Raw genomic sequence first — 15,969 nt, 5'->3', positions numbered from 1 at the left:
TGCGGTTGTGTTTCTCGCAATCCAGCAAATGTAATACGAGACCAATATTGATTTATCATCTTCACCAACTCAGGCCGAAGACAAGAGACTCCTCACTCACTGGATCTATAATGTGAAGTAATGCCGCTTTAAGACAATAGAGGCCTCTGCTGAGCTGCTGCCTGGCCTGAGTCCAGCCTGTCAGTCGTATGGGCATTCTGCCCAGAAAATACCTGTGGTGCTGCATGAACACCAGCTGATAGAAAAGATTAATAGTATTTATGCTCTACTTGCCCACTACTGCGACCCACGACGGTTATTGTGCTGCTGTGACGTCTGCTCTGCTGTGTGTGATTGGATTGTGCAGCTGAAACCCTGAGAGGGAGGGAGGGAGGGGGGCTTCAAACCAGCAACAGGAAATTAACATGTACATCTCCCTATAATCTATTACACTGTTGGACACCAATATGCCAATATCATATTTGTGGTGGTACTCCACTGAATGGTAGTGTGGTGTGCTTAACAGGCGGCGAAATGAAATGGTCCTAACTTTAAACCCCGAGCACTTACTTGACAAAAAGCCGACATCACATCATAATACTTCCTGTGGTATGACTAAATGGAGCGCCTGGGGAATGGACGGAAGTTATATATTTTATTAATGTCGTTTATTACAATTTGACAGCTATATTTCAAGCTGCACCTGTTTCATCACAGTCAGAGTCAGATAAATTCAGCCGATCAGTCATGCATAATCCTGTTTTTTAAGAAAACTGGAGCAGCAGTGTAGCAGAGGCGGAGGCTCATAGATGTTACAGAGGTCACTGTTTCAAAGTGTTTCAATATGTAACCATGTAAATTTTCAAACCATATTTTTTTTATTTTCTCTGTATTGAAATTGACTGTCTGTTTTGGGTATTGTCTTACAGTAAGTTATGCAACAACCACAGTCTTAAACCGAGTTGGGTTCTTGTTTGTATCTTGTAAAAAATATATATTTTAACAATTGAGAATGGGTAAAACTTAATTAGTCACAACTGAAATTACTCAGAGAGAGAGAGAGAGAGAGAGAGAGAGAGAGAGAGACTGTTTTGTGTCCTTTTCACCTTTCCTGATATAATTGGATTTTTTGAACAGCTTTAAGAGCATCTCACCACTGTGTAAAAAACAACAGGGGTCGGTTGCTGTTAAATCCCGGGGCCGTGGCAGGTGAAATAAATAATGGATGAAGTTATCCACACCAGCTGTGCATAGAGTACACAGGGATTTGGAGAAACAGTACTGTAGCACTGACGAGGCATGAACAAGAGGGAATGTAATCCCTCGTGTGTGTGGTAATTAAAAAAAGAAATAAAATGGATCACGCATTACAATTTTTGTTCTCTTTGTAAATTTACTTTAACATTTGTTTATTTCCCCACGCAGTTGTGCGTCACTATAAGAACCCCGATGCCCCACAGTTTTATCTATACAGCCTACGGCAGCAACACCGCTCTGATCTGATTGGGGGTATAGATCAAGTTAAGTTCAGCACTGAGCTTTGCAGAAGTCTGAGGTGCAGCAAATTAGAAGATTTCAAAAGGAATAGCTGCTTTTGTCAGTAAGTGTTTATACATTTTATGCATATTTCTATATATATTTAAAGTCCACCATGGCTTTACGCTGACTTGCAGAGAGCAACTTCACACCCTGTTTTAGCTTGAAAAAGTGATAACATAACAAAGTAGATGCAAATATAATTACCTCAAAAGTAGATTTAGTGCAGAAAGTTGTTCTTTCAAATTAGAGTCCATTATGATTTTTCTTTTGTTTTCCATGTAGACACATCATTACCTAAGTGCCCCCACAGACCTGCTACATTACAGGCGTGGGCATGAAGTTAAACAGACGTGGTCACATTAACATTCATTGTAGCAGGAACAGTGACTCACCACAGTTCTCCTCGTCCGCTTGATTCCCACAGTCATCGATGCCGTTGCAGTGCAGCAGCTGAGGGAGGCACATAGTCAAGTTGCCACAGGGGAAATATCCAAGGGGGCATGTCGCCTTCTCCTCTGTGACATTAAGTGCTATAAACAAAGCAGAAACACAATTATGAGTTGCATCATTTTAATCCACTTGTTTTCATTAGAGTGCATATTAAAAGCTCTTATTAAAGATCTGAGTACATATGGGGAGTCTGTGCATCTCATTACGGGGGCTTTTCTATTCTTTTGTACCATCTCACGTCGCCTGAGAGCGCCTCTCCTTCTTCTTTGTGCGTGCTGAGCTGCTGCGTTTCTTTAATCAACATACTTGTGACTGCTGTTGTTCTTTACTCGGCAGTCTAAATAATGCAGAGACGTTGAACAAACCGAACATATGGATGCAACAAATGTGGGGGAAAGTAAAGCAAAGCGCAGAGAAAGAGAGCGACTCATTCCCTCAACTTATCCTGCCTTGATTAGGAGGAAAATTCCTTCATTACAAAGCAAACAGGCGTTCAACCTGTTCAATCTGCCAGCTGCAGATTAGATATTCCACCTGTGCTGCATTCAATTAACACAATAGAATTTATGATTCTATTTAGCTTTCTGGCTTTATGTTAAATCCCTGATCATGTTATGTTCAAATGAGACTCTCATATTACATCGTCTCATTACATGCAGAGCAAGTTGGTGAAATATTTTAGGTTTGTGCTTACTGTAGGTTTAATACGTTTTTCTGACTGTTTTGCACATATAAAGGTTCTTTATATAAAACGTATATTGATTTTCATTGCTATTATTTAACATACAAGAGCACTAAACCCAGCAAGGTACACAAGTTAGTGATGGAGCTCAAAATGTCACTGTGAGCGTAGTTTCACTCAGCCTCTGATGCGTCTCACATCTCACTCAGCTGTTGAATTAAAAAAAGGAGTCTTTTCATATCACGTGTGTCTTCGACAATATGTGAAGCCAGTGCACAAGAGTACGCAGGTGTCCTTAACAACATTTCTTCAGTTTATGTGCATGTCATCCATCCTTTTGTGCGTCACTTTTCCTAAATAAATCTGCACTAAGGTCCTGGGTGATACATCACATACAGTAATATTGCTGTTAGCTGCCTGCACCATACATCATCCCAATACTTTCTCATTTTCAAACAGTGCAATCTACATTAAACAACATCCATCATGGCAGTGTAGATTAATATCTACCTCTCCTTTTAGGAGGAATAAAATCCAACCACTTTTTTTTCCCCCAGCAGAATTCCTGTTGGAGCCAAAATCTTTTTAAATTTTTTGTGTCTTATATGAATTAGACATGTAACTTTTGGATATTTATGTTTTGACTTCGAGTTTGGAGTAAAACACAGGATTTTTGTGTTGCTCAGTGTCACAATCACTATTTGAATCACAATGAAACCTGGTTTCATGTCTTTCTAAAAATCTCTGACCTGTAGATAGGCTACTGAAAAAATATTTGACGGAGGTTACCACAGGATTTTACACATCAGCGCTCTCTGATGACAAAGTTTGTCTAATTTAAAGTTCGTCTGAACTGACCTGATTGAAATCCACCAACCAGTTACATTTTTGACAAGGTCCCAAATGAAAAATGAAAGTTTTACTGAAATTACAAAATCCACTTGTGACAAGTACCTGCATCTGATTGGAAGAAAAATTGGTTTTTAAAACTCCTGTTGAAGATCACATTAAGACTGATTTAATTTAAATCAAGTGGTGCCTTTCATTTCACAGCAGAATACAGATTGTACAAGCTACATTTTTATGAGGGTCTTGAGTATGTGGGTGTAATTTATGTTCATGTTGGTGCCCACAGCTTCAGGCCCCTCGACACTGAGCACCATGGATCACAGGGTGGGTGGACATCAGTGACGGACGGGCACCAAAAAGAGGCCCTGGCAATTTTGACGGCCATATACTATATACACAAATAGCAGTGATCATAATAATGATGAGAAAAGAAAATGCATTGATCTCCAAACACCAATAGCAAGATTTGAACCCAGACTGGACCATATCTCCTAATCACAGGGCAAACTGCCCAATCAGGTGAGCTACAGTAACGATGCTCCTACTCCAATCCATTAGTATGTGTTCCTACTTCTAGAGTTGGCCTGGGCCGTTAGTCTTGCTCGGGTCTGGCTGGTCAGCCTATGATTCTGCTATTGGAGAAAAAAATGCCCCAGCCATTTGGAATTTTTTCAACCAATCACAATCGTTGTAGCCGGTGCCATAGCGGGGAGGGTGGTGGTGGGGTGGGCAATGGGCCAAGCTTGATTGATAAAACTTTTGCTGTGGCCGGGTGGCAAACAAGCCAGAACGAATAACAAATGGCGTAAACATACGCTTAGGATACAGTATCTTTACAGTCATGTTGAAATATCCATGGTTCTTCCTTGTTCCCTTTCTCCGAGGGGACTGTGAAAACTGCAACAGGAAGGCAGGACTTCCACCGGCTGCATCATTACGCTGCCATATTGCCCTATGGCCAGTCCATCCCTGGTGGACATCACTTACAACACAAACAGAATACTGTTACTGTCTTTAAATGTATGAATTCATCTCATTTTCATTCATCATCACTTGTTATGCCATCAAGCCTGGGGGGGCGTCAGAGATCAACATTTTTGGCCCAGTGAACACTGTATCTGTGTGACACCTGGAGGGGATTTCCTTAAACTTGGTAAAATTGTTCAACTGGACTCAAGAACAAATTGATTTTAGTGACTAAAGGTCAAAGGTCAAGACCACAGTGATCTCACAAAACACGTTTTCTTTTTTTCCTTATAAATACAAAAGCTACAGAACTCCTCAAAGGAATCCCTTCAACATTTTTGCACTCCTGGGACTCATGGACAAATCAAATTTTGGAGTTCAAGGGTCAACAATTGTCATAGTAACAAACTCGCTATTTGTTTTGTGGCTTTAATCAAGACAAAACCTACACACAAATGGTTAATGTGACACTGGAACAGGGTTTAGTGGTAATAAAAGCAGACAACCACGAGGTGGTTCTTCTAATTCTTCTTCTAAATTTGGGGAAATTTTCAAATTACTGTGCTGATCACTGTGACGGTTTCTCAGAACTTTTAATTCCCCTTCTAAAAAACAGTGAATACCAAATTTCCTAAATTAATCTCATGACTGAGCCAAGCTGCTCCTCATTTCATGGACACTTCCCTCTTTGGACATCCATCCACATTCAATCCAACATCTTTCCATTTTGTAGTAGATATCGTATCGCTCTGGCCGACCAAAGGCTGAAGCTGTGGAGCATCGTTAGTAATTGTTAGGATTTACTAAAGCCCCAGCTGCCCTATCTTTGAAGAACTGAGGAATAGTACACTTAATCCTTAGCTTCTTTCCTCTCCTAGAGCTTGATACCGGAAGAGAGTGGTCCAATCTTGGCAATAAATTTAAGAAAAAGTCCAATGTAAGTGCCGAACATCTTTCTATATATTCTTTGGGCTCCTGGTTTAGGGGTATATCATTTTCAGAAATATCTAAGACATTGTTTTTGCTACATTGCACGTGTACAGTAACTGCATAGTAATTCCAGGCTTCAAGGTTTTTAGTTGTAGCTCTGGTGAACTATTGCAATAAGTTCATGATACCATCTGTGAACAACCCAGACTTGTCATCTACACCTTTATCTTAAACTCCTAAATATTTTAATTGCATTGAAAAATCACAAGATGGCCAGGGACAGACTGCAACTGCATACTCTCTTTCCCTTTTATTTCTAGTCTTGACACTGGATCCTGACGCAGTGTTTTAAAGCAGCTGACTGAGGCCACATTTTTCCAGAGATCTAAAAGTTTCCAACAAACAATATCGAAAACCATTTCTGGGTCTACTACCCAAATTAGGATGGCACTCTCCAGCTCTCTTTGCATTTCCTCAATTATATTAGGCCTCATTAAGACACATACCAAACACAGTTAACACAAGATTAAGAGAAAGATGCCAGATTGGTCTTCATTAATTCATTTAGACACAAGGGAGAGTTTGTCTCTTTCCATGAGAGAGCAATCAGCCTTTTATTAATACAAAAAGGTATTGAAGTGAAGTTGGCATTTCATACCATTCAGAAGTGAAACTACTTCCTTTTTCAATGTCATCCATTAATTGCTTTTACCATTTTTCTTTCTTGTGATATTTGAGTCAATAATGGGATTCTATTTCTCACCTATTACTGGTGGATGAATTTATTTTACCTTTCATCCACAGCAGGTGCGTCTGAATTAATATTTAAGTGTTAGATATAGGGTCTCTGCTTTTAGGAACATTTGTTTTATTTCTAACTCACCTGGCTAATATTTTATTTCCTTCAAAGCCTTTTCTGTGATAGGTTTGTCTCAGGCATCCAACGTTTTGTTGTATTTGTATGAGAAGAATAGCTCAACCTCTTTTATAATCTCAATGAGTCATGGAATGCATTTTTAAAGCCGAACTTTTTGAATGATTCATGTTCCTGCAGAGCGCATCTCTTTTCTTTCCCTCTGTTCACTAGATTGTTCACATTAAACAGAGATTATTTCAAGGCAAACAAATTGTATTCAACCTGTTTCTTAAAAAGGACCCTTTTCTTGCTGACCTCTAACAAGAATGATAACCCTCTTTTGAAGGAAGGGCTCCTCACTAGAGGTATCTACAGAGGATATTAAAGATCTTTCTTTGTGTCAAACTTCCCTCTGTTTGACCCACTTGCATTTTATCTTAAGATAAACCTGCAGCTGCTGCTTTATATCCAGCCTCTGTGCTCAGCTTTAACAATACCTGGAAGACAATATATAGCCCCATAACCTGGTGTGTTTTGATAAATAACTTTAAATCTCAGCTTCTCTCTCTCTCTCTCTGTTCAGTGCGGTTTCTTTCTCGTGTCCTGCACACAGCACCGCCTCACATCCCTGTCACTTGTTTTCTTCATTCATCTCTTCAAACTCCTGCAGTTCCTGCTTTGCTCATCAAGTCATCTCACTTTGAGCTCCTGGCACCCCGTACATGTTGTCATGACGACACTCTCTGTATCCAGTCCTCCATCTCATGTTCTTCCTGGATTTACTGTAATCACCTGGATGTCCAGTTCCCTCCTCGTCAACTCTCTTGCCATTTCTGTTGCATTGTTATCTCACCTTTATTAAGTAGTTTCTGGAACTTGAACAACTTTTTCTCCTCCAGTTCCCTTTTTTAATTTCCTTCTTAACCGTGTCTAGATGAGCTCCTAGGTCCCCGCTGCTGCATAGTCATGCTCAGAAACTGTTAAGAAATGAACCACTGCAGATCACGATGCTTTCCTGGGGCCAAGTTTCCTCAGTGCTAGTTGAATTTTGCACACAGGTCCCGTCTGACGTTCCTGTTTTTTCTCCAGAGTAAAGAGTCTCCTTCTGCACCCTCTGCATACTCCTACTGTACAATATGCACATTGTTTCTCCATCATCTTGTTTCCAGCTTTCTCCTGTAGCCTCACACAGGATCTTACATTTCATTGATGAAATTTGCCAACAATTTCCAGTTAATTTCATCCTTGAGGTTGTTTAAGTTCTTATTTTTAGTCCCTTCGGTCTCTTTTAATTTCTTCCTCAAGTTCACGAATTTCGGTGGTGATGTCAGCTCGACCCTCTGCAGAATCCTCCATCTGCTTCTCCTCTTTTGTCTTCTCGATCTGTTCCTCCCTCCGACTCCTCCTTCACCATGTTTGTTTAGGGGGTACATTCACCGTCGACTGAGAGGTGCTCAGAAATGTTAACCACTTTTATTCAGACTTAAAGAGGAACTAAGCAGGATTTTTCTTGTGGCTATACTACATTTTTACCTTAATTAACCCATAAGAACCCAGACCCATTTATACTTGAAGGAAAATTAAGTGGGGTGAAACACAGACCAAGTGGAATGCATGGAACACATTTTTGAAGTTTTTTTTGAAATAGCGCCACCTATTGTCAGAGATCTGGAATGTTACATATATGTCACATTGGGCGTTTTTGGTAACTTAAATTTTCACTTGAAAATAAATGGGCTTGACATTTTCTTTTGCTCTGTAACACAAATTTGACCTTTTATTTGCATTTCCATAACATATATCAAAATTACAAATTTGCTGGTTACTATTAACACCTTTTTAAGACAAGTTTCACAACAAAAAAGGGCAAACACTATAGAAATGCGAATATTGCCTCATATTGAAGGCTTTAACCAGTTACTGAAGCCTTAAAAGCTGTGCAACCACAATTTTCTTTCCAACTACAAATACCTTGGCATCTGGATGGACAGTTGTCTTAATTTTAAGCACCATATCACCACCCTCATTGCTAAACTAAGAACAATACTTGGCTTTCTATACATAAATAAGCACCGTTTCCCTACTCACCACAGGAAAAAAATTGGAGACACTATTTTTTCTCTGTTTTAGAGTATGGAGATGACATCTATGGAACAGCTGCTAGTTCCACTTTGATTCCACTGGATGCTGTTTACCACTCAGCCTTACATTTCATTTCCAATGCTTCATATAATACTCATCACGGCACTCTTTATCAAAATGTCGGCTGGTCATTTCTGACAGTAAGGGGAAACAGCATTGGTTTTTATCCATTTTTAAAGCCCTGTCACAGTCATGTCTCCTTATTTATCATCTCTGTTAACTATGAAATCACAAAACATTGGTCCCCACTCACAGAACTGATTGTTGGGTCATATTCCATTCGTCAGAACTGAGCTGGGTAAAACGTCCTTCTCTCACAATGCACCACATGGGACCCTCTCTTCCATCAGTACAGCAGTCCAGACCCCTTGTCTCAAACCTGGTTCATGACTGTTTGACTGTGTTAACTTTTCTTATTTGTTTCCTAATATTTTCTTATGTTAACTCTCATTCTTCTTTGCTTTATTTGTTGTTCTGTATACAACATCTATTGCACGTCTGATGATCGTCAGTACATCCTGAACACTGTATCCTATTTTGTTACAAAAAATACAGCAAAAAAGCATAATTACATTAATATGGGACCAGCATGGGATACTAAAATCTTGTTCATTTACTGAGAAGAGTGTCTCTGCTAAATCTGTGGTTCAATTTCCGGACTGATATATCATTTTATTAAATATTGATTGAATTTGACATTATTTTTATGTTAACATTTTTAAATTATGTTTTAAATTGAACAACATAGAGTATATTAATTCAAAATACCTGAATCACCTAATTTAATTGAGCAGTTCTTTCCCATTTTTCTCATTGTGACATAGGCGTCACATGGTATTTTTCCTGACTTTTTTAAGGCTAAGGCCCGATGTGACGTATATGTCACAGCAATATTTTCTTAAGTTGTTTTATATGAGTTTCTTCAAAAAATGAGGTCAGAACAGGTTAAATACAACAAGGGACATGTTATAAAAGGATTTGCATTGTGAAATGGGTGGTGGCTTATTTTATTGACAGAAAGCAAGCTTTTCAAAAGTAGCTGCCTCTGTGAAATTTGCCAACTCTGCTGGCCACCATCTTGGAAATGTTGTCATGGATAGAGAGATTCACAGAGAGTCATGTGACTGCACCAGGATGTTGAGTAGATGTCACTTAGGGACTTCATGAGTTAAAAGTTCAACATCAATATGTGTAAGGGGCTTTCCAGGACACTTGAAGGCGGTGTGACACCCGTGTCACCGTGGGTCCTTATGGGTTAAAAAGCTCAGGACTAATTGTGATAGTTAACTACATGACTTGTACCTTATTACGAGTGAGAATGGAGACTCTCTGCCTTCCACCTGGCGTCTCATGGCTGGAAACCAACCTTGCAACATCAGTGTAGTACCTGGCTGCCACCCTGGTTTCCCAGCTCTCGTCTCTGCACACTGCGGCACAAACACGCTCTGTAACCGTAATAGCCTAGTGGAGTGTAGAGTTCAGGGTCCCATGACAACACAAATAGCTTTTCTATGTTGTTTACCAGTTTCTACAGGCATATTGTTAGGTTATATATAAACATGGCCTACTATTTGTGTTACAAACATACGTTTTGGAGGCCATGTTCAAATAAAATCCATGCTTTCTTTTCCTATAAAATGATAAGATTTGCTCAGCAGCATATGTTGTTGTTGGGGGCATAAATACAGCTCCAATCCAATAAAAAACCAGGGATTTTAAAGCAATCGAATGGCTGCTTCAATCATACAAATACTCTTGTGAAACGAAGTACTCCCTCCAGTCATAACACCCTGTTTACTACAAAACACATCAAACACCAGAACATATACTCTCAGTATTCTTTGACAGAAAACTTTTGGTGGACGTGTCTTGGATGTGTTTTGTTGCTTTTTATAATAACAGGTCAAACATCAGTGGTGTGATGGAAAATTATACGCTGATATTTTAAGCATCAACTATAATTACGCATCATTATTAGTTAAGTCGTCAGGGGAGATAAGACAGGAAATGAGGGAACAAGAGACATGCAGAGTGACTCCATCTGAGGTTGCTGGGTTCATGAACCACTAGCAACATGGGGGTGAATAATGGACCTTGAATAAGGAATGAAATTAAAAAAACAAAAAAAACAACACAAAATAGGACAAATGTCAAAAACACTTGATTCTGGAGCCATTCTTTCAGTATCTGGATCTAAGTCTATAAGCATGACCCAAAATTAAAAAAAAAAGTCATTTATGTAAGTGGAAACCAATAACAGAGGAGGAACCCTGTGGGCAGTAATGATCCATAATGTAGTGCAGTCACATGGCACGTCTGCCCACGGTATAATTTGAGATGATTCACCATGTTACAGCAGTGAAACCACAACGGGTGATTCTGACCCCGACAGCTAATGAAAACCAAAGTGCTGTTGCTGTGTGCCATAACTGACACTCAGCATGATAGGCAATGACTGGATGCACAGTAGTTAACAACCTGAAGAAAGCAACATTTTCATAAACTTAATGAACTTTTTATCCACCATGGCAACCAATAACAGCAGTATGAACACTGATTTAGATGCCGGACCTATAGATTTACTTTGCATAATTACTCGGGGGCCAAAACTAAACTTAACTTGCAGTTTGCCTAAAGTTTATGATACAGTATTTATGAGTGGGTGGGATCTGAGAGCAGCAGTTCTGAGTGACTACTCCCCCATTCACAAATTTCAAACTCAGCATGAGCTACTGCAACTATATTTATAGATGAGTTTTATGACTTTTTTTCATGGAAAAACAAAAAACAATAAAACTGTCACTACTAATACCTCCACCTCCACTTACAACTTAAATAAATGATCCCGTATGATGTGAGAAATCATCATCCATGACTGACTTTGCTTTACTTTACATCTTCACTTAAATGCTGGCACTGAACTGTGATGCTCCCACCTGACAGGAGACAAACTAATGACCAACATCAAGAGCAATTTTTCCTCCTAATAGGACAGGAGGAAAGGTTTGAGCCGGTCTCTGCTTTCCAACACACACATTCCACATAAATCACCTTCTCCGACAGTTTAAACTTGATTTATCAGCAAATGTGAAATTTTTCCAGGAGAACGTGTGGCACCATAAATCATCTCAGTCTACGGATCTTCAGCAATGCAAATGATAAGTTTGTGATTATACTAGAAGAGTCACCTCATATAGGATTAGAGGAAGAGAAAACCAGTGATTACATCATGCTGTACATTTGCCTAACAAAGTTTGTGCAAATATTTAAGACATGAGGCTAACTGTTCAGCACATATTGCAGAAATAACTTTTTGAAAATTATTATTACTGGTTACTTTTCTTTTAAGTTTGGTTTATAAAGTCCGGTTTACTGCATGTTCCTAATAGAGCCGACTTCTAACAGAGGTCATTTATTTGTTAGGTGCTGGATCAAATGGGCCACTTCTAAGTGACTGAACCCAAATGAAAAGAGGCTGGAGCACTCAATAGATAGCCGAGATTTAATAAGGTGTAAACAAACTAACGTTTTGACTCTGATGAAGACGCAGTAGTGTCTGAAGTGGCCCATTTGATCCAGCACCTACCATTTTGTCCTGGGCCAGAAACATTGACGATTGTTTGGCTGACGTGCAAGAGTGCCCTTCTCCGTCATTTTTTTGTTGTTGTTTTTTTGGCTAGAAATAGCTGTGGACAACTGTGGACTGTCAGAGTTTGGAGGAACTGGAGAAACTGCAACGCTATAAAAAGATATAGTAAATGAAAAAATGTTTGCGTTGGAACATTGTTACAACTTGTCGCGGCCATTTCACTGCTCCTGCTTTTACAGTGTGTTGTTCACTGACAAACACAAATACCGTAAAACTTCAAATAATGGCCGAGTCCCAAATTGCCGCCGGTCCCAATTAACCGCCGGGTGTAGCAAAATATTTTTTATATTAAACGCCCATCCCAAATAAACGCCGGGTCAAACATTGTTTTTCTGGTTGCCAAAATTTTTTCTATGCAAATATAGCGGCTGTCTCGTGACGTTAAAGACGGCCGAGGACCGACGAGACGCCTCTGGGCTGGTTGCTCCTGCCCGGTCTGTCCACTCCTCTCATCCGCACTTCAGCACCTGTCCTGGGCTGCACAGTGTCGGCTCGGCTCACTCCTCGTTTTAAATGACTTTTAAAAGTAGCGTAAACAGCCTACTGTTCTCTCTCTACTCATACGCGTATTTAGTTAGGCTATACTTTGCATTATTATTAGTTAGGCTATAGGCCTACTTCATTCATTCAATCAAAGAAAAAAAAAAAAAAAGGACGGTGGTGCGAGCCAACACAGGTGCTGAAGTGTGGGAGAGGAGTGGAGAGACTGGGCGTCCACAGGGTTTTTGCAACTTGCGGCGGATCAGAGAGGGCGGAGGACCGTGGTAACTGTGCGGGCCAGGACCGCGGAGGTCAGCGAGAGAGAGAACAAACCGCCCTGGCCGTATTTACAGTAATGCCTTGAGAAACGCACGTATCATTCCACCGCCGCCTGCCGCCACAGAGTGAAGCCTCTTTCCCCAGAAGGAGGTCCAGGTTGAACACTATTAATAAACGCAGGTCCCAAATAAACGCAGGTCCCTAATAAACGCCGGTTGATTTGAGCGATTTAAGCAAATAAACGCCCGGGCCCTTATTTGGTGTTTTACGGTATGACAAATCACTCACAAATTACACCACACAATCACATTTGACCACCGTTGAGCCTCTGGTTGTACTGTAAAGTCTGTTCTGTTGACTAATGTGGAGAAGCCAGGCAATGCTCTGTGTTTCTAGCCTGATGCATCAGCCGCTTACTTCATTACATTTCATATAGCGTCTGAACACGAGCCATAGGGATTCGTTTGCTTCCGGGAGGCGGTTGCTTACATTTGCTTCAACTAATCGCTGCTGCTTGGTGGTCACGTGTGCTATACACCGGTTAAGCTCATAGGTTAATCTTGAGCGCTTGAGTTCAACGTCATCGCCTTCACTTACCCGTCTGTTCGCTGATTGGTCCGTCCGCTCTGGCGGACGGAGCAAACCGAAACGCATTGCTAGTGTCCTGACTACATGTTTGAGGCAAATGAAATTTGCCGGAACCAGTAGGCGGCGCTAGCCTGGCTACTGTGTTTCGCCCTTGAACACAGCTGAAGGCCAGCCAACTGCAAACATGTTGCATGCTGTGCACATGCATTGGAAGAAGCAACTTTCACTATCACTGTCCAAAGACATGACATATGAAATTTGTTATCAAAATTGCCTGGAAAAGTCTGCTTTGCATTGTTGATTCATTGTCTTTTTGCTTAAGGGAAGGGGAAATACATGAGAAAGCACTAAATGAGTGGAAACAATGATTCACAAGGTTGTCAATCACTCAGATGTCTCCCTCCCTCCCTTTCCTTCCCTCTCTCTCTCTCTCTGATCTTCTCCTCCCCTGATTTAATATGCTGAGACAGCCAAACAGAAGCTGATAAGGGGCGACGACAGGCAGCACTGCCAAGAGCTGACAGAATAAGAGTCCAAGAGATCTTTAGGGCACGAGTGTCTGAGGAGCAGTCTATCATCTGTTCGACAAGATAAAAAAAAGAGACAAAAACATAATGGGCTGCTTCCTTCTGCTGGAGATCCATTCCCCACAAGCTAGCACAAAGTCTGGCCAATTAATGTTTTCAGTTTTTTTTTCTTTTCTTCCCTCCTCAGGATTCATGATTCCAGTCAGAGTGCAGGCAGACACAGTTATGCAACAGCGTATGTGAGTTTATGAATGAATGTGTTAAGCAAAGTGAAATCCTTGTGAGATACAAAAGTCTGAGGAGAAATGCACTTAACTTGTCTGTGGCTAATTGAAAAATAAAAGTATGATTTAAGATAAAGCTACACATCAGTTTCCAGAGGCTGTTTAGTTGACAAATGTAATTGTGCTCTTGTTAGCTGTTTAAATTTGATTTCGGAGAACAAAGTGAATTCAGGTCCCTCTGCTCTGTGAACTACACGCACTATGTTGTCAGTTTAAGTCCAAACATCACTGGCAAAGCAAGTTCATTGTTTGAATCCTATTCCCTCAGGCTTCTCACAGACCTTTTAACCCTGCGCTTGCTTCATCCGAACCAGATGCAACAGAACTACTGGACAGTGACTGACAGCATCTCACACACTGACTCCTGCAGGCAGTGACTGATGTAATGCTTCCATGGACCTGAGACCCAATTTTTACAGACAGAAACCACCTACCACTGATATAATGAGGTCTACCACCAGCACTGTGGGTGAGAAAAACACTTAAGCTCTCATTTACATTCAGCCGCACATTAGGAAATATATCCTGTGTGTAGATCCAGTTCTCACAGTTAGAGTCTGGTACTTAAGATATCTCATATCAGTGATTGAGCATCCTGAGGGAGCTCTCCCGCTGATCACTCTCCCTCTCCTCCACCTCCAGACAATTCAACAATATATATGCAGGCAGTTACCACGCAGCGTGTGGCTTCAGTGTTGAACTGAAAACGTGCCAATGCTCCCCTGGTGCTCCAACACCAGCACATTGAGTTTACTGTGCAAACCACAGCCTCCTCATAATAGTGATGATGCCCCTTCGGCATCATACACAAATCTCAAATCCCTCCCGGTTTCTGAAATACCACAGAGTTCACAGATATAGATGGAATTATAATCTCGAGGCTACTTCTTAGATCTCTTAGATGTTGGGAATTTAATGTGAAATCGCTACCGCCCGGAAAAATGCACAGATTGAGCCGCAATGAGTTCACGATTTGGTCAAAAATAGAAGTTGGCGAACTTACCCGACACTCCATAAGCGAACATCACAGCCACATAAACTTGCATGGCTCCTTCCGAAGTTTATTTTTGTGGAAAATCGTGACTGGTGCCAAAAAAAAAGAGGGAAACAGAGTTCTTCTCAGTTACTTGTCCAAATCTGTGCGTAAAAATATCACCAAAAGTTTGCTCGCCTCTCGACGCTGTGACACCAAGGCGTGGAGGAGCGTGGAGAGAAAACACGCGGAGTGAGTGGAGACAAGGAGGAGAAGTGGCGCCTCGTCGCGAGGTGGACGCGGTCTGCCGCCAGTTCGACTGCGAGAAAGATTTTAAAGAATCAGTTGCCATCATCTGACGCACGAGCGGCGGCAGCAGCAGCAGCAGCACAGGTGCAGCGCGTGGAGAGGGTGGGTGAGAGAGAGAGAGGGGGGGCGGGAGTATTGAGTGTAACAGGAAAATATGAGAACTGACCTGCTCATCAAATTGTTCTGCTGGTTTGCATTCATCAGGTGCAGTGGCTCAGTCCTGCGTAATGACAAATGGAGGCACAATAAACACATTTTAAACCTGCAGCATGTCAGCAATTCACGGAGTGCATGACCAATGTATTTAAGGGCAGTGAAACACAACCTGTAATTTCTGTAAGCCTGGGATACCTTTCATGATTTATTCTTCGGGGAAATTAAAACCTGGCACCATTATACCTGAGAGAATTTCCCCTTCCCGTGCCAGACCTGCGCTTTAAGTCCTAAGTAATCAGCAGCAGGATGTGTTGTCCCGTCTCTGCTGCTT

At 41.0% G+C, this 15,969-nt stretch overlaps 1 protein-coding gene across 1 annotated transcript in view; it reads right to left on the bottom strand.

Moving 5' to 3' along the window:
• rxfp1 (relaxin family peptide receptor 1) overlaps positions 1-15,246 on the bottom strand; it is a gene marked incomplete at both ends in the record, with an annotated part of 77,480 nt that extends 62,234 nt beyond the window's left edge. Inside the window, 2 exons of the mRNA XM_083981187.1 lie at positions 1,911-2,048; positions 15,204-15,246. Of these exons, the coding sequence (XP_083837313.1) occupies positions 1,911-2,048; positions 15,204-15,246 (181 nt within the window). The remainder of the gene's footprint in view (positions 1-1,910; positions 2,049-15,203) is intronic.
• Between the last annotated feature and the right edge of the window lie 723 nt (positions 15,247-15,969).

This window comes from Trachurus trachurus (genome assembly GCF_905171665.1).
Source record: "Trachurus trachurus genome assembly, chromosome: 10".
Lineage (NCBI taxonomy): Eukaryota > Metazoa > Chordata > Actinopteri > Carangiformes > Carangidae > Trachurus > Trachurus trachurus.
Note: the sequence above shows the minus strand (reverse complement) of the source record. Positions and strands in the feature narration are given on the sequence as shown.